General features: G+C 47.8%; 1 protein-coding gene across 2 annotated transcripts in view; it reads right to left on the bottom strand.

Moving 5' to 3' along the window:
• Positions 1 to 18,603, bottom strand: part of yes1 (YES proto-oncogene 1, Src family tyrosine kinase) — a gene marked incomplete at its 5' end in the record, with an annotated part of 18,708 nt that extends 105 nt beyond the window's left edge. The window contains 11 exons of one of the 2 annotated variants that reach the window (XR_013969035.1): positions 2,481 to 2,811; positions 4,825 to 4,956; positions 5,704 to 5,857; positions 7,567 to 7,643; positions 8,604 to 8,783; positions 9,834 to 9,989; positions 11,398 to 11,547; positions 11,775 to 11,878; positions 14,857 to 14,955; positions 15,458 to 15,557; positions 18,318 to 18,603. Coding sequence is in view for 1 of the 2 variants with exons in the window: in XM_080859380.1 (XP_080715506.1) it covers positions 2,603 to 2,811; positions 4,825 to 4,956; positions 5,704 to 5,857; positions 7,567 to 7,643; positions 8,604 to 8,783; positions 9,834 to 9,989; positions 11,398 to 11,547; positions 11,775 to 11,878; positions 14,857 to 14,955; positions 15,458 to 15,557; positions 18,318 to 18,603 (1,647 nt within the window). Of the gene's footprint in view, positions 1 to 1,186; positions 2,812 to 4,824; positions 4,957 to 5,703; positions 5,858 to 7,566; positions 7,644 to 8,603; positions 8,784 to 9,833; positions 9,990 to 11,397; positions 11,548 to 11,774; positions 11,879 to 14,856; positions 14,956 to 15,457; positions 15,558 to 18,317 lie in introns of those variants that run through there. The other variant, XM_080859380.1, reaches the window with a different exon arrangement.
• Between the last annotated feature and the right edge of the window lie 985 nt (positions 18,604 to 19,588).

Raw genomic sequence — 19,588 nt, 5'->3', positions numbered from 1 at the left:
GCCCTTTTGAAAATGGGATAATGTCTGGGGAGTAACGAGGTGGCGCTACAAGAAAGGGGGCGGATGTATGGTTCTCTACAAAGATGACATTTCAAACCCCTCCGAAGACTAAAGTGTCACAGTACAGTCAGACAAAAAAAAAATAAAAAAATCAAAGCCTCTCTCCGTAGGAAAAGTGGAAAATTGGGTTCATTTGACCATAAAACAGTGAGACCTGCCCATTGCTTCTCCCATAGGCATCAAGGGTTCTGTCTAGAAAGACTACGGCACAACACATGTTCCAGGTACAGGTAGTGAACATCCACAGGAATCCATCCTTGCTCCTTCAGGCAACCCATACACACATCTCCACCTCAACAGGACGTACAGTGCACAGACACAGGAGCTGAACACAAGATGGCTCTCGTCCACCTTGAGAACGTACCACAGCATTAACACACAAACCAAGGAATACATTTGACATCAGGGAAGCCAACACTTACTTAGGACCTTCTTCCTCCAACCAAGTCACAGATTACATCTCACAATGGGCGAGCCATTTGCTGTTCTTAAAAAAAAAAACTGCCATTGAGCCGTCAGCAATGTAGAACACTGTTCTGGTGGTGGTCACACTCGGTATGACGTGGATCGTTCGATTTGCTGATGATGGCTATGAAATCAGGGTGGAATGTGGGTGGATAAGCATTTGGTGGTCGACAGTGTTCTACCATGATATCTGCGCCTGTTTACGACCAATAAACCACACTGAAATACCCATCTAAGTGACACAGACCGACTTTAAGTGGGAGTGCAAATGGTGTGTGGCTGCATCTTTAAGCAGAGTTGAAAGGTCAACCCAATGGACCAATAACAGCACTGGGCACGGGGCTGACCTTCACTCTCCTCAACACTGAAGGGCGACTTCAGGTCTGACGCTACTAATAATCACCATCCTTCAGTACAGAAAGACCGCATTTAAAAATCATTTACTTTTGGCAAATTCCATACATTGAAAAACACAGTTCATAGAAATTATTGAAAATCATTGAAAAATCCATGACAACACCCCTCATCCATGGAGCTCTGTGTGAGAAGATGGAGGTAGTGGTCCATTGGTCGATCCAGTGCCAATTGATAATAATGGATTTTCTACGGTGTAGTGTGTGACGTGGAGAATGTTCCTCACAGGATGTTGTGAGTACGGCCATGAAAGCATCACAAAGATGCAGTGAAATGCAGAAGGACCAGGCTTCTTTCATGTCGCTTTCTTCCTACCATGCTGTTCAGTCATCAGTGGTCATTCACATGTAAATCACCTAATTTCAGTTCAGTTCAATCAGTTTTTTTTTTCAGTTTAAAGTAGATGTAACTGTAAATATTAGCTGCAGATTACAATTATTCCTAAAGAAAATGGCAACGATACTTTAGTGTTTTTAAACAAATGTTCTGCACTGCCCTCAAAATACAGCTCCTCTATGAGATATGATTCAAGTTGTCATAAAATTCATCAATATATATATTTTTTTTAAATCTGAGAAAGAAAAAAAACTACTACAGCTTTTTTGTCCTTAAAAATCCACTCATTATTTTCCACCAGTGTAGAAAAAGCCCAAACATAGACAAGCAAGACTAAATCTCTGCAATTCTACCCCACTGATCACCCTTTTAAAAAAATCAAATCCATATTCTCTCAAAAAACCCATTTCCCACAGTTTATTTAGAATACATTCAAAATGGCTACCGTCCGCACTTGTTCCTTTCACTCAACACTTCATGTTTGTCCCTCTCGTCCATCTTTTCACTTCACACATCAGTCGCAGGACATCTCTCATGATCTACCACAGTTATTGGTCACTTGATAAAAACTCACTATTGACACTAAACAAAAGAAGAGAACGGGACAAAAACAATCGAATCAACTGAAATGACTTACGCACTGATATTATCCTCAGGCTGACATTTTGAGCATTCATTAAAAAAAAAAGATTTTTAGTGTTCTGGAGAAGAAAGTAAAAAAAAAAACAAACAAAAAAAAACAGAAATAAGAGAAATTAGGTTTCGTAAAAAGTAAATATACTTTTGTGCAATTGTGAACCAGCCATTGCTTTTGTGTTTCATATGCCCTCGTCCGGTGTGCTGCAGACTGGTGTTCGTACCTACACACCTCGCTGCCTAGTACTACATGGGGCAGGGAGCAGCCTGGTCCAAGGTCATCAGACACAGGGCTTGCTCTCTTCAAAAACATACTTATCCTCACATTGTCCAAATTTGCAATGAAAAGAGGGGGTAAGGTGCCACAAACCCCTAACTCTACTAAGGTTGGAGTACAAGGACACCCATCACAATGATTTTTATCCACATGAAACAAAAACAAAAAGTAAAAACAAAAAGTTAAAAAAATCTCCCAATTTCAAGGATCTGAGTTTGTGGGGATTGGGGGTTTCAGGGCGGGGCGGGGGGGTGGGGTGGGGGGGGTTGGTTCTCTGAAGGAGGAGACGTACCACAGTGTCTCAGTGGTTTGGGACCCTGGCTCACGCTACCCGTCTCTAGAAGCTCTGCGCCCAGCCTCTCTCCTCTGCTCCATGGCGGTGTGGTGGTGGGGCGGCCCTGTGCCCAGCTCTCTTTACAGGTTGTCCCCGGGCTGGTACTGCGGCTCGGTGGCCGTGAAGTAGTCCTCCAGGAAGGACTGGAGGTACTCGAAGGTGGGCCGCTCGTCCGCCTCCTTCTTCCAGCAGATCCTCATCATCTCGTGCAGGGATTCGGGGCAGCCCGTGGGGGACGGCATCCGGTAGCCGCGCTCCACCTGCTCCAGAACCTCCCGGTTCACCATGCCTGCAGGACACACGAGCACAGCTCCCTTTAAAGTACGCTCACACTGAAGGTGTTTTTTGTGGAGTTCTCTCAGATTTGGGTACCGTTTTAGTTTAAATACTTCAACTGTATTAGACCTGCAGGGGTACTCTTTTAAAAGAGACAATCACACACAGTAATAGCAGCAACAGTATAAGACAGGAGACAAATCACTCATGGGAAAATGAATAGGGAATCACTGGGGGAGTATGTAATGCTAAATATGGCAGATGTGTAACTGAAAGTCCTGCCTTGTACTATAAACAGCCAATCACATTGTTGGAAATGGCATAACTGACATTTCGTCTCACCCTAAACGTTCTGTTTATTTCCAATGTTACCATAGCAATAGCTGCCCTGAAAAATGTGGTGCATACGCAGCAAGTCACCCAGAAAGAATGAAGGATGGAAAATGAAAATGAACAAGAGAGTGAGAGAGTTGACACAAGAGAGTCTAAGACCATATGTGTATCTGTTCAGTACATGTCTACTGGGCCAGTGTGTGCCCCCCCCTATATGTGTATCTGTTCAGTACATATCCACTCGGCCAGTGTGCCCCCCCCCCCCTATATGTGTATCGGTTCAGTACATATCCACTCGGCCAGTGTGTGCCCCCCCCCCCCCATATGTGTATCTGTTCAGTACATGTCTACTGGGCCAGTGTGCCCCCCCCCATATGTGTATCTGTTCAGTACATATCCACTCGGCCAGTGTGTGCCCCCCCCCCCATATGTGTATCTGTTCAGTACATGTCTACTGGGCCAGTGTGCCCCCCCCCTATATGTGTATCTGTTCAGTGCATGTCCACTCGGCCAGTGTGCCCCCCCCCCCCCCATATATGTATCTGTTCAGTACATATCCACTGGGCCAGTGTGTGCCCCCCCCCCCATATGTGTATCGGTTCAGTACATGTCTACTGGGCCAGTGTGTGCCCCCCCCCCCCCTATATGTGTATCGGTTCAGTACATGTCTACTGGGCCAGTGTGTGCCCCCCCCCCCATATGTGTATCGGTTCAGTACATGTCTACTGGGCCAGTGTGTGCCCCCCCCCCCCATATGTGTATCTGTTCAGTACATGTCTACTGGGCCAGTGTGTGCCCCCCCCCCATATGTGTATCGGTTCAGTACATGTCTACTGGGCCAGTGTGTGCCCCCTGCCGGACCCCAGTCAGCCTTCCTCTGCCCAAAGCTCCCACGCACACACAGGTGTGAGATTGAACCCGCCCAGGCAAAATCACAAATACTAACTAAAGCCAAACGGGCTCGGTGGGAGGCAGACATCATCTCCAGTGAGGCTCTGGAGTACTGCTGGCGCTCTGCCGCTCCTGTAAGGGTTGAGGCTCGGCCCAGGCATGGCGGGCACAGATGGCAGTAAACAAGCCGGTGCCCACTGGCCCTTGGCCTGTGCCAGCCAGATGGTTCCCTTTCGGATCGTACCATTGTAGAAGTGCCCGCTGTTTAACGGCACTCTCAGCACTGCCACAATAGGCCAGCAGGGGGCCCAGGCGATAACAACGGGGGGGCAAACAGCAGGGGAGGAGCAACAGATAGAGGACAGAACGACAGCGAGGGGGGGGGGGGGGGGGGGGGCATGAGAAGGGGGGGAAGAGAGGGGGCGAAGAGGGCATGAGAAGGAGGTCAAGAGTGGGTGAGAGAAGGTTTAAGCAAAGGGCTAGGAAAAACAAAAACGCAAGAGAAGAGAGAGGGGGAGACTGAAGATTTCCCCATCAAGGCTGTTGCTTGCATGTCAGGATGAGTTAGCACTCTGACGCCTAATTAAAACATCCAGACAAGAAGCAGAGCGGGCTTTGTTTTCCCGTGAATGTGATGTTCTGTTGACAGGTGTTGACTCCTGGCTGAGATTAATTACAGACTTGTCAAATGTCATTAAACATGACACTGCGTGACAGCCGATTAATGGCCTTCATGTCAAAAGGCCAGCTGTCTTCTCAAGCTGACCATATGACAGGACTACATTACCCAGAATCCACTCACCTGGGTATGGCACTCTGCCCTTGGTCACCAGCTCTGTCAGCAGGATGCCGAAGGACCAGACGTCTGACTTGATGGTGAAGCGGCCATACAGGGCGGCCTCAGGGGCTGTCCACTTGATGGGGAACTTGGCTCCTGTAAGAGGTGAGAGATAGGGATGTGATTCATATGTATCAAAGATGGCCGCATCCTCCAGTGATGCACTTCATTGGCCATTGGTGTGTGTGTGTGTGTGTGTGTGTGTGTGTGTGTGTGTGTGTGTGTGTGTGTGTGTGTGTGTGTGTGTGTGTGTGTGTGTGTGTGTGTGTGTGTGTGTGTGTGTGTGTGTGTGTGTGTGTGTGTGTGTGTGCGTGTGTGCGTGTGCGTGCGTGTGTGAGAGTGTATATAAAATATACACAGGCACACAATAAAATAAGCATACTGTATTAACAGACACAGAAAAGTGCTTTCAAAAGGTAGTGCATGTAATCCCCAGCAGGTGTCAGCAGTATGCAACAATAGAGTAAGGGAGGAATAAGCCCTCAGCACTTCCCTCCACCCTGCCAGCAGCCAAAGCTCTCACCACACACACACACACACACACACACACACACACACACACACACACACACACACACACACACACACACTGCAACTCTGGCATCACATTGTACCGATGGCATACACTGGCACACACCACATTAAGCTTGATTAGGCTTGTTAAATCAGCAATGGTGCCTCTAAGCTCCGATTGATTTGATAAGAATGCTTCCGTGGTTTTTAATCTATCCATGTCTTTTAGCAGTCTGCTCAACATGGAATGAGAGGGGAGTGAGGGAGTGCATTGGCGAGCCACGCATGTGTGTGTCCCAGTGTGACATCAGGAGGAGGCGGGAAGCAAACCTTGTCTGGCTGTGTACTCGTTGTCTTCGATCAGTCTGGCCAGGCCAAAGTCGGCAATCTTGCACACGAGGTTGTCTCCGACGAGGATATTAGCTGCCCTCAGGTCTCTGTGGATGTAGTTCATCCTCTCAATGAAAGCCATGCCGTCTGCGATCTGCAACAGAAGGCCTGCCTTTAGAATCTCAGTCTGCCAGGCTTCATTAGTAGCAGCCAGATAAGCCCTCTGCCCACTCTTAAAAATGCCATCCAAGGATCTACTACTGATATCCTTAGGGTTGTCGTCAATGAGCATCAACTTGGCAGAGCAATTATGGCTGACATTAATAAAAAACATATCCATGACAATAAGACCAATCTACTGTTGAATTCAGTACACTTTGCAATGAAAATAAAAGTGTAATTCGTGAGCGGTGAGGAGCCAAATCCAATTCTCAAGAGAATAAAGTATGTTTTCTGGGAAGTGACTCTCATGCACAGAGGATCTATTAACATGATGCAGCTGGTGAGCTACCGACTCCTGGCTGGTGAGCACCTGCCACAATCACAGCAAAACAGACAATAATTTCAACCATCCTTAAACGTACATGAACACATGTTCAGCATCCTGCGGCACTGCACAACACGATCCTTCAGTTGCCTCAGTGAAAAAGTCAAACTTAGAGGGGTTCTCTATAAAACTCTTTTTGAAAGGGATCTATCGAGAAAGGTACCCATATGGAGAAGGGTTCCCGGGAGCCTTAAGTGTATTTTTGAGTACAAAACTAAATCTGCAGGCACATTTGGGGGGGGGCATTTATCAGAGGCCTGCCCTCCCCTTACACCCGCCTCTACTCCGGCTCCATCTCATTCCATTAATGGTTTATTAAACCATTTAAACTTTAAAAGCACCGCGGCGGCGTCAATTAGCCCAAGCAGGTGGCTTAGCACTCGACTGAGGAATAACCCTCAGAGACAGAATCACTCAGGCACAGCCTGAACCTCTGCCAAGAACCGTGAATGGGCTGGAGAGGGGGGGGGGGGGCAGACTAAAAAATAACCAAAAGACAGAAAAAAAAAAGAAAACTGTGAACTGTGACAGTGACACGTTTTAGCAAAAAGCGCTCAATTATGCATCCTTCCGGCGGACAAAATGGAGCCGGAGCCAGAGGGGTGGACTTGAAGCTGTTGACTAAATGTGCACAGGAGGGCTGAGAGCTAAGTCTGTGTTGAGTAATGGGAAGAGGCTCAGTGTCAAAGATGCCAGGCTGGAGGAGAGGAGAGGAGAGGAGAAGAGGGGGGGTTAGAGGGTTAGAGAGGACTGTTTAGAGAGCACCTCACAGAAGCGATTCGACACATTAAGAGGAAGTGGCCTCGAAGGAGCGCCGGTTAAGTGCTACAAAGCATTACACGCAGAAAGGAGGATGGGACCGGGGGGGGGGGGTTGGGGGGGGTGGAAAGGAGGATGAGACCACTGAAGAGACAGGGGGGGGGGGGGGTCGCAGTGGAAAGGAGGATGAAACCACTGAAGAGAAGGGGGGGGGGGGCAGTGGAAAGAAGGGTTAGACTACTGAAGAGATGGGGGGGCAACGGAAAGCAGGAAATGTGTAGGAGTAGCAGTAAGCAAGAGGAAAGAGACAGCGTGAGAGAGAGAGAGAAAGGGAAGAGCCTAAGATGTGTAACTTTTGATTTTTTTTACTTCTATAAATGAGGAATGAGGAGTTCAAATGTTGTGAGCTTGAGCCTCTCCTTGCCATGCTGCTGGGCTTTCGTGAGTAAAGTTGGACACACTCTAACGGCCAAATGGGGCTTGACACACATTCCCATTCACGCACACACAAACAGAAACACAGGCATTGGCCTCAAGGCTCTGTGTTACTCTCTTACCTGAGCTGCCATGTCCACCAGCTGAGGAAGCTTGAGATATTTACCATCTCCCTCCTTCAAGAAGTCCAGCAGACTGCCTGCACAAACACACAATCACACACACCACTGAATAAAAAACAAGACGCAAAATAACCTCAAATATGCACATCCATCCCACCATCATTTCAGACGGGGGAAAAAATGTATGGAGGTTTTCTCCCTCTCGGACGATTTTAATTGTTTTTCCAAACCATGCGTGTAAGTCTGGTTTTGGCGCTGAGGAGAGGCTAGCATGTGTGTTCAGAGGAATGTGACTGCAGGCCTTTCAGCAGACAGTGTACTTCCCTCTGAGGCAGAATTCCCAAGAGCCTTAAAGGACAAGTGTCAAGCTTATAAACTTAACCCCTATCTGCTGCAATTGCTGCAGACAGACAATAATTTCAACATGTGTTTGAGTACTTAGGAAAAAACTTAAACGGAAGAGACATTTATTCTAAACAGTTACAACTGCACCTGCTTGTGGATCTTTGACACTATAACTTATGGAAGTCATTTAAATGCATGTATAGTTTAATTTACACATGCTTTTGACAGTAATAAAACTATGAGACATATGATGGGACAGGTGTGTGCTGTGCATTTTTGGTTTTAAACATTTGAGTTAGCAACCAAAAGGTTGGGCTCATAAGATCCTACCATAAGTCTGTTTAAACACCAAACATATCCTTTGATTTACGTCATCCGCTGACCGCCCCCCCCCCCCACCCCCCCCCCCCCCTGCTGGCTTGATTAGCAGATCTGACATACTGTAACTCAACAGAGAAACAGCATATGTGGAACAGCATTAGTGGCAGACGCCTGCACAGTGTTGCCCTTCTATGATTTTATATGTCACACTTCAGTACAGACGGAGGACAGAGTTGTGTAGCAGACAAGATCAGATCTGTCAGTGTTAAATGTAGAGGTTTTGCATTTGGAGGTGGTGTGTGCAGACATGTGGTGAAATGCTGTGCCTAAGGCGTGCGTGTGTGTGTGTGTGTGCGTATGTGTGTCTTTACCTTGTCCCATGTACTCGGTGACGATGTAGATGGGCTCCTCGGACACCACCGCGTAGAGGGGCACCAGCTTGTCGTGCCGCAGCTTCTTCATGATCTGGGCCTCCTGCAGGAAGGCCTCCGGGGACATGGTGCCCGTCTTCAGGGTCTTAATGGCCACCTTGGTCGTGCCGTTCCAGCAGCCTGTCCAGAGGAAGCGATTCAGATCAAGATATGATGGAGACGTACCAGATTAAGAGCATGGGAGGTGGGATTCTACCCAATCTTATCAAGTAGAGTAAACCGTGCTATAAATAAAACATTTTTTTAAGTAAACAGTATGAGTCACACTAAAAACATGTGAAGCATTGTAAAATCCCCACCACCAAACAAACAAAACAAAACAACCAAACAAACACAAACACACACACAACTAGAAGGGTACTTGGAGAGCAGACCTCGACCAATGCCAAATACAAAAGTGGGAAATCATTTGGAACCCCTCCCCTAAATTCTCTTTTATTTGGCCCATGCTACACCCCTACACCAAGTTTCATGAATACGATTGTGTTTGTGTAATCCTGCTGACAAACAGATAAACAAACCAATCCAAAAAAAAATACCCTCGTTGGCGGATAAAAGCACATATTTGTCCTGGCAGGAACTCAGTGAAGTTACACCGAAACACTCAGAAATGAGTGGAATTCCTGGACTTGCGTAACCAGCAGCGCTGGCAGGTCGGGGCACGCAGCGTGCGGTGGGGAACAGCTCTTTGAAGAGCGCGATGAAAGGAGCCAGGCGCTGCTCAGCTCCCAGGGCGTTTGCTAGCAGCCAGCCCCGAGCGCCTGTCTCTGAACCCGCAATTAGCCGCAGGGGGACACCGGGCACGGTGACACGAGACGCGTGGCCCCACGCACAAGCTGTCTGGGGAGACCGTGTGTGTGTGTGTGTGGTGTGTGTGTGTGTGTGTGTGTGTGTTTATGTGTATCTATGTGGTTGTGTTTGTTCACAGATCAGGAGGCTTGGCTGTCACCTGGATTTGGGCATGTGCTTCTGGGAGCACAGCGCGACTGATTCCCATGCTAAGGAGGAGCTGTTGATGTTGTTGCTGTTTAGTTTACCTGTGTCTGTGTGTGTGTGTGTGTGTGTGTGTGTGTGTGTGTGTGTGTGTGTGTCAGGGGCTCTTACCCATCCACACCTCCCCGAAGCAGCCCTGTGTGTGTGTGTGTGTGTGTGTGTGCCAGGCGCTCTTACCCATCCACACTTCCCCGAAGCAGCCCTGGCCCAGCTTCACCTCCAGCCGCAGGGAGTCGCGGGGGATCTCCCAGGCGTCCTTAGCCAGGCCCTGGGTCTGGGGCTTCACCGTCGGACACACAGTCGTCAGCCTGTGGCACAGGCCATCTGAATGCTCTGATGGAGGGACAGAGAGAGGGCGAGAGAGAGAGCGAGAGAGAGAGAGAGAGAGAGAGAGAGAGAGAGAGAGAGCAAGAGCAAGAAATAGAAGTATTGTTAAGAGAAAGTGGCAATGGCACTTACATTAATGAGAGCTAAATTATTATTTCACTTTCAAATGAATCATTTGACTTGGCAGGCACCTTAAGGAAGGAGAGGCTGAGAAAGATTAGTATTAAATCTCAAACAAATTCCGACACTGGCCTAACCAACACCAGCCCGGGGCCACCCACACTCCGAGACGTATCATTTAGTTAATTCTAATGTTTGCAGGCGTGTGTTTTGGAAAGCATGCTGTTCCGCTGGTCCATCACACGCAGCTAACGCTGTGATAATAACAGGGGCTAGAGCCTTGCGGGGGACGGGCGGCCATTAATTCTGTGCAACACCAGTTACATAAGACGTGCTAACAGCGGGCGTAAACACATCGCTGGGGAAGAAGACGACATATGGAGAGGAATGTGAGACAACAAGGTGTCAGAAACATCACATCACATCACAGCATATCATATCAATGACGAATATCATACAGCTCCATGGAGTATGCAGTTGACTGCAGGGCCACCCTTGAGATCCCTCTGGTGGCTGAGCTCCTCATGCTTACTCATCAGTCACACATTTTTACTCTGAGTCAGAGTGAGACTTCAGCGGCTCCATTCAGAGGAGAACCCCCCGGGAGTTCAAATGCCGTCTCGGAAGCCTGCGGCGGTAATATTTATTTTTGCTCTGAGTCAGAGTGAGACTTCCGCGGTCTCCATCGAGAGGAGAACCCTGGGAGTTCAAATGCCGTCTCGGAAGCCTGTGGCGGCCTTCTTCATTTCGCTCGCCCCTCAGCAGGTGTGCAGCGCCTGTCCCTGCCACTCGGACTCTGACTCTGACTCTTAGCAGATGTGCAGCACCTGTCCCTGCCACTCTGAGGGACGCCTCCGCACTCACTGCTCAAACACTGGTGTCTACCACTCTAAGCTCCAGAGACTTTAATTATCTGTGTGTGTTTGTGCTGTATGTGGAGTGTGTGTGTGTGTGCTGTATGTGGAGTGTGTGTGTTTGCGTTGTGTGTGTGTCATGTGTGTGAGTGTGCAAAGCATTTCCCTGAGGAACAGTCTCGATAGGTGTTGGCCAGGCCACTGTCCCAGACTGTGTACCTGAATAGTGTTTGTACCTGTATAGTGTGTGTACCTGTATAGTGTCTGTACCTGTATAGTGTGTGTACCTGTATAGTGTGTGTACCTGTATAGTGTGTGTACCTGTAACGTGTGTGTACCTGTATAGTGTGTGTACCTGTATAGTGTGTGTACCTGTATAGTGTGTGTACCTGTATAGTGTGTGTACCTGTATAGTGTGTGTACCTGTATAGTGTATGTACCTGTATAGTGCTTCACGAGTTTCTGTAGTGTATCGAACTGGGCTCTGGTGGTGATGTAGTAGCCTCCATTATCCAGCTTGCGGATCTTGTAGTGTTTCACATTGTCCCCCTTCACCTCATCCCAGTCCCGTATGGACAGGGACTCCGCTCCTGAGGGCGAGAATGGAAAAAGACGTTCACATAAAAAAAATACATGACTCTTTGTCAATTATCCATTCACTAATTGTAGGACCTTCATCCAAACCATTCGGATTTTTCGAGTACCTTGAGTAACAGGACTGAAATACCTTCTGTCTCCTCTCTCTCTCTCTCTCTCTCTCTTGTCTGAAGTGATATATCAGGGGTGTGAAAATCCGCGGATACTGCCACTTTCTCACCTTTAGTCGTCTCGCTCTCGCGGATCAGGAAAGTGCCTCGCTGGTTTCCAGGCACCAGAAGCAGTCTCTCGGCATCTTTGCGACCCATTTTCCCAAAGTACCATCTGCAGAGAGGTCAGAAGCAGGCCAGAGGGTGATTTTCAGCTCACAGCTCACACACACACACACACACACACACACACACACACACACACACACACACACACACACACACACACACACACACACTGCACACGCACACCCACCCACCCACCCACACACTGCACACACACACGCTGCACACACACACACGCACACATTGCACACACACACACCCACACACACACAAACACACACATTGCCTCTTTTAAGCCTTTATCCAGTGATCAGCACCTCACTACAACCCTTAGTGTGCGTTACTTTTCACTTTGATTTTCAGCCTCAGCAACCCTCTTGTAGTGAGTGCCTACGGCACTGACTCATGGTTGGGAGCGTGGAGGAGCTGCTGCCTGGCAAATTAACCAAGGGGTGTGCCGGCCGGCACGGGTCGGTGTAGAGGTGGGAGCACACACACACACACACACACACACACACACACGGTTTATGGCAGGGCCGAAAGGGGAAGGCTTCTCAAGCGCTCACTGTTATTCACACAAGCAGAAGGATCCGCGATCCACGCCATTATGACTGATTTCCCCAGCGTTCATGAGTCATGATAACACTACTCATGAGGAAGGAGGGAGAGACAGATGGAGGAAAGGAGAGACTGAGGGAGGGAGGGAGAGAGAGAGAGAGGGAGGGAGGGGAGAGAGGGAGAGACAGAGGGAGGGAGAGAGAGAGAGGGAGAGACAGAGGGAGGGAGAGACAGAGGGAGGGAGAGACAGAGGGAGGGAGAGAGAGAGAGGGAGAGACAGAGGGAGGGGGAGAGAGAGAGGGACAGAGGGAAGAAGGTAGAGACAGACAGAGTGAGGGAGAGACAGAGGGAGGGAGAGAGAGAGAGGGAGAGAGAGAGGGAGGGAGGAAGGGAGTGAGAGAAGGAGGGAGAGACAGAGGAAGGGAGGGAGAGGGAGAGACAGAGGAAGTGAGGGAGATGGAGAGACAGAGGAAGGGAGGGAGAGGGAGTGAGGAAGGGTGAGAAACAGAGGGAGTGAGAGAGAAGGAGAGAAAGAGGAAGGGTGAGAGAGAGAGAAGAGATTCGAGAGTGTGCTGTCTGGACATGGAGAAAACAGACTGCCATCTCGGGCGCGTGTGTCCGTCCGTGACGCAATCGACAGATTCGACAAAGTTTGACAGTTGAGATTGACAACTGGAATATTAAATCTGTTAACGATATTGTAAATATTTGTTACATTTCATGTCTTTGGATGCACTGTTGGTACGTCAGCTTGTAAAAAATGTAACGTTCGTGATAATGTTATTGTTTTCTACATTGTATCTAATTTGTAGCCGTTGTATATCCTTGGATACCCTGTTAAATGTCAGTTCGCGATTATTTCTCCACTGATTATTTCTCCACTGTGTGCCTGTAAGTCTTTAATCATTTGACTTGTTATAACACTGGATGACTTGTATATATTAACTCGAACTATTCTAGATTATTAGCGTACGCCAATCGCGAGTCCGTTAAAAGTATATTATCGTCAATTTTGAGGTGTACGTTATGTACGGTATGTATCCATCTATGTTTGTTTGTATGTATAATTGATTCACACATATATATGTTATGTCTCTTACAGTCTATTTCCAATCATTAAAGAAGAGTTCAAGCAAGCATCTCTTCACCGTGGTTATTGGAGGCGGAGTTAACTGAATGCCGACTTGCACAGGGCGTACAGGGGCGACAGAACGAGTGTGAAGAGATGAAGAGGGCCGAACGAAAGCGATGACACCCTGGGGCAGATGTACATACGTTGGAGCAAAACAGCGACTTGGCAACTCAACATTTTACGCTGAATGTACTAAATCTGCAGCCGAGCGCTGCAGGTATCTACACATAGGTAAGTGAATGACGTGAATAAGGGAAGGCAAGGCCCAAAAAAAGCCAACAAACGTAAAGGTTCATTTAAACAAGGTATCAATGAGCAAAACTGGCGTTCTGTTCGTACACCTAAAACGGGCGCTAACTTGTTATTACATCTGCCCCTCAGAGAGAGAGAGAGAGAGAGAGAGAGAGAGAGAGAGAGAGAGAGCGCAAGAGAGAGCGAGAACAAGGTTCCCATTCAATCAGGAAATCATCTGCGGTTTGTGAGGCTGCGCTGATTTTCTGATAGGTTGACCAAAATGACTGTGAACCAAAACAATTCTCGTTTTCTCATTTAGTTTTTTAGTTCTCTCTCTTTTTCTCATTTCGTTTTTTAGTTCTCTCACTCTTTCTTATTTAGTTGTTTAAAAGCTCTTCACAAACTTAAAATAATTGCCGGAAGAAAATAAGTGTAGAATACTAGACTAGAGAGACTAGAGTAAAGTTACTAATAATAATCATTATAAAAAGAACCAAAGTGTCTTGCTAGAGCGCCCTTTCCCCACCATAGCAGTAGCTTGTGATGCTGTTGAGTTATAGAGCAGCACAGAATCTCTCAAGGTCTTTATGAGAGAAACATGGAGGCCAAGAAACAAATCAGCAGAGGTAACCAGAGGAGAGAAGAGAGGGCCAGAGTTATCCAGAGAATAAACGACAGAAAACAGATTACAGAGCGCCAGAAGGAGTGAGAGAGAAAGGGAGAGGCAGAGAGAGAGAGAGAGAGAGAGGGAGAGAGAGGAAGAGAGAGAACAAGCTCTGTGTGGCAGTGGGACATCAAATCCAGGCAGTGTGAAGGCAGGCTAGGCACGGCACAGGGCATTAAGGCGGGGTGGAGTGCTAATGGAATGCCCTGTGTAATCTCAGAGGCACAGAAATCCCCCTTTGTATTCCAGTCATGCGTTTGTTTCGCCTGTTTGTCATTGCTGCCACCATCCGCTCCACTATATGTGTGACTGCCCCCATCACGCTCCCTTAATTACCGCCGAGAGCGGGGAGGGGGGCGAGCCGGTTGGTCAAGGGGAGTGGGGAGCGGGAGCGGGAGCGGGTGGGGGTGGGGGTTGAAAGGGAGTGTCAGGGCCTTACTCTTCCGCCTGGATGGAATCGGCTGGGGCCACGTAGTTGCTGGGAATGTAGCCCTTCTTTCCTGTGTTGATGGAGCGCGCCTCCCACCAGTCGCCCTCTCTGTTCAGAAGAAAGGGGGGGAGAGAGTGAGAGAGGGAGAGAGAGAGAGAGAGAGAGAGATAAGATGTGCGCATCACTCACGAGTCATTTAAAAGAGGTCATGTTAGCCAAACCTCTTTCAGCATGACAACATGGGGGTTTGATGAGAAATAAAAACAGCCCAGTCTCAGATATGAGAGATAAACAAAAAACACATTAATTACAAAAAGTTTCTCTTCACACAATTCGGTTGACGACGCGTTTATTTTTCCACATATCCAAACTAGGCTGCCGTATGACCAGATGGCCCATTAAAGCAAGAGGCATTAACACAGACAGATTTCATCCACATCAGGCCTGAAAAACACGATGGATTAAAAACAAGCATTACAGTAAAGTCCCATCCACTTCCTGCTGCTAGATCATCAGACTGTCCCAAACACACGGAGCGGTGCAATCTGTGCTCGTCGACATCAAAACAATAGGTCTGCTGGGAGGGTGGGGTGGGGGGGGGCAGACTTACGTGTTGTTGATGATCTGAAAGCGGTCGCCTTTCTTAAATGAAAGGTCATCCGACGTCCTGGCTTCATAGTCATACAAGGCCACAAAGAATGTCACACCACCTACAGGGGGAAAAAAAACAACAACAAAACATTGGAAATACGTTTGGCTTGTGTTGAAGTGTTATTGCAAATAACATATCAGGTGTAATCATATCTTGTCGCGCCAGACATACAAACAGCCTTGTGCTGTCATGGAAGCTAGTTCATCAAAGTGGACTAAATATTAGCTACATGTGAAGCTTCAGCTTGGAGGGTAGGTTGTAAGAACTCTGGCGATTGCCAAACAACAGTTGATTCAGTAGCCAGACAATTTTGTAGCCTATGTTTCCTCTGATGAGTTTGCCAGAACTTCAGTGTACCTCTGATAACATCAACACATTATAAGTCTACAACTTGTAGCAATTTTGGTATTGGACTACTCTAATCAATGCTAACCTGACCCTCTAAAACCACAGAACTTGACAAACGGACCCTTCACCATAGCGGCTTTCTGTTCGAATCAGCGCCGCTTCTCTGCACAAAGCATTGAACTGGTCTAGATCAGTCTCAGGACCAAATCCTTCCCATCCACATTAAGACCAAAACTCTGTCAGAGATAGGCCAGCTATGTACTGTGCAATCCACCTGGCTCTGCAAAGACCAGCAGCAGACCATCTTGTGTGAACTGTGAAGGGGAGAGGGGTGCACTGGACAGTTCAGCAATGACGACTCTGATCTGTGTTGATGACCCTGTGAGCAGTGAGAGTGGGGTGTGGGTGTGGGTGTGGGTGCAGTGTTGTGGGGCTTAAGGGTGGGCATGCTTGACTGTGCAGTGAAGAATCCTGTACCCAACTGTGTGCTTCCACTTCCACACTGGTACTGTACCCAACTCTGTGCCACCACTTCCATACTGGTACTGTACCCAACTGTGTGCTTCCACTTCCACACTGGTACTGTACCCAACTCTGTGCCACCACTTCCATACTGGTACTGTACCCAACTCTGTGCCACCACTTCCACACTGGTACTGTACCCAACTGTGTGCTTCCACACTGGTACTGTACCCAACTGTGTGCTTCCACACTGGTACTGTACCCAACTGTGTGCTTCCACACTGGTACTGTACCCAACTGTGTGCTTCCACACTGGTACTGTACCCAACTGGGTGCCACCGCTTCCACACTGGTACTGTGTGCCACTGTGCGCTTCTGCTCTACTTCTATGCATAAGGTTTGATGCCGAAAGCCGTAGTATTGCCAAGATCAGCAGCATTACAATTCTTCAGGAGTAAATGTCATTTGCCTAACCAGCCCTGCCTTTCCTCTCCACTATGAATCGTATGCGTGTGGCAACATGATTCTTATTCCACAAGACATTTCTTATCCTCAGGCCCTGTTCTCACAGTTCACTCTCAGTCCACGGAAAAAAAAAGCTGTTAAACAAATCTTCACCTGAAGCCCTAGGCTCACTTTTCAGCTGCAGAGAGTGTGAACGGGTTGAGATGTCCGAGACCATGAGGCCAAGCTGAACACTGTCTCTCTCTTATAGAGCAGAGGAACAGAGTTTAACATGAACCCTTCACCTCACAAAAGCAGAACATGGAGTTATCCTCAGCTTTTCTGCCATTTGTGCAGTGATGGATAAACAGTAAACTGTCCAGTGTCTGATACGTGTTAAAGAAGCTGTTTTTTTAAGGTAAAACTGCTTATCCTAACCCTAAATCCTGAAGTATAATTGTTGCATACTGTTACTTTAAGACTTACTAAATGAAATGATAAGCTTACTTAATAAAAACATCACAACAGACTTGGGTCTTAGGTTTTTTAGTTTGGGTGTTTAGTACTTAGCTAAGGTCTTCTAGTACTTGGCATACATCAACATCAGGGTGTTACAGGACACTAAAGATAAGGACTCAGGGGTGGTAGGTAGGACAACTGCGTTGGTGTCACAAACCCAGAGTAAAGTAGCATTGGATACAGGCCCAGTTTAAGGTGGGTTGGGGTGGGGTAGGCACACTCTTCAGGGTACACAAACCCAAACTGAGTTAAGGGAACACACTGTGATATAACTCCTGGTCATTTCGGAGGCACCAACACATACAGTAGAACAGCATGTCCAGTTTTCACACGCAAGAACAGGATACCAAGACTACCGCTCCATATACCACCAGACACAAACACATCAAGACAAGGCTTTGCTGACATGACAACATGGGCTTCCAGGAACCACAACATTGCGGCCCATATCCACTCCTCCTCAATACCCGTACAATACGCACGCAAATCATTCAGCTTCCTGGGCAGCATGGCTAACTAAGTGGTTAATGTAGGACTATCCCAAGTGGCTCAGGGAGCTGGCTAAAAGGGAATGTATACCTGTCGCTGGCACATAAGCAGTGTGTGTTGCCATGTTGGCCCCCTTAATTGGAAATCAGTTAGTGGTTATGAGCAAAAGCCCAATGTTCGATTGGGCCAAGGCCAATGCCAATTACAATGCGCTCATAGTACCACCTGCAATCTGACTAGTCTGCTAGTATATCTACTGGACACAGTCAGTCAATAATTAAACCAGCTTCCCCTTTGTAATCAAACACAGACTTTACTCGACATCTTGTTAAATATTTACATACTAAACATTTGTGTTGGTTTTTTATGACATTTTAAAATGCAAGCTAGTTTGAATGCAGGTCTCAGGGCCTGTCAAAGGTGTGTGTGTGTGTGTCTCTGTGTGTGTGTCTCTGTGTGTGTGTCTCTGTGTGTAGCCCAGGAAAGTGAATTCCTACTGGACTGACACAACACTACCCAGCAATGTCTCCTCATGGAGATGCCCGCTACCACTCACCTGTGACTACACCTGGGAAGGGGCTGCTCACGGCCACCGCGGAGAAGGACGAGGCCCCACCGAAGGGTGTGATGACCGTGGAGGACGAGCAGCCTCCGAAGGGGGTGAGGGCGGAGGCGTGGCTGTTGTAGCTGTTCATGGGGCCCTTCAGGGCCGGCGACTGGCCCATCTGGGTGGGGTCTGGCCCGTAGTGGCCCATGTGAGAGGCCAGAGGGGTGGGGACCGAGGGGTCAGGCCGGTACTTCAGCGTGGGGCCCTTGTCCTCTTTGCTCTTGACACAACCCATAGTCAAGCCTGGGCGAGGAAGGGAGAGAGAGAGAGAGAAGCCAAGTCAATGCAGCTCCCCTTGAGATGAGAGGGATTAGACACTCAGTTACACTAGATTCGTTTTCTGACACGGTGAGGCAGACAAATACAATTCACAGGTCCGTTATCAAGGAACTTTGTGATGGACCCATCATTCAGACTAATATGACACCAATACCACATCTAAAGAAGCTGAAAGAAGGAACTAAGAGGTAAAAAAGCTATTAAGGAGGTAAGAATGCAAGGATACACAGAATTCACAGTTCGTTTCAGACCACAGTTTGGTGCTCAAAAATAAATAAAGCAAATGTTTCAAAGTTAGTAGTTAGTTTTCTTTTCATTTATTTTGAACAGACAGTGAAGCCTGTTACAGTGTGTTCCACCTAGTGTTGTAAAGTGACTAACCTACTAACGGCGTACAGAGTCCTGGGTGGAACTCGCACTTCTGGTTCCACACTACTCTCATCGATCTTCAAACATACAGGTAGGCTACCCTGCATTCTCCAAATGCACCAAACCAAAACGTCTGTACAGTGACCGTTCCGGACGAATACACGCACCGTGCCACACTCCTATTCAGAAGTTCGGCCATTCACAAACTAGACCGTGGAATACTGCACTCTGAAAGTTAACTCTAGAGTCTTGATGTGCATATCCAGCGATCTCTGATGAAGATGTGGCCAGAATGTTAAGTGTATGTATAACAGACTGCCATTATGTGCTTTGGTATGGAGAGAAAGACCATCGCTGATATGTGACACGGAACCGGCTCCATTTGCAACAACTGCTACTGTGTTATTGTGTGTTCTGCTTTCTGGAATACCTCTTAGCAACAGAAGAGGCAATTGATTACACATCCACAATGATCTTGCTTATGTTCTGTGGTCCAGATAAGCTGTCAAAACACACACAAACACACACACACCACGCACGCACACACACACACACCACGCACGCACACACAC

The sequence above is a fragment of the Sprattus sprattus genome (assembly GCF_963457725.1).
Source record: "Sprattus sprattus genome assembly, chromosome: 20".
Taxonomy (NCBI): Eukaryota; Metazoa; Chordata; class Actinopteri; order Clupeiformes; family Clupeidae; genus Sprattus; species Sprattus sprattus.
Note: the sequence above shows the minus strand (reverse complement) of the source record. Positions and strands in the feature narration are given on the sequence as shown.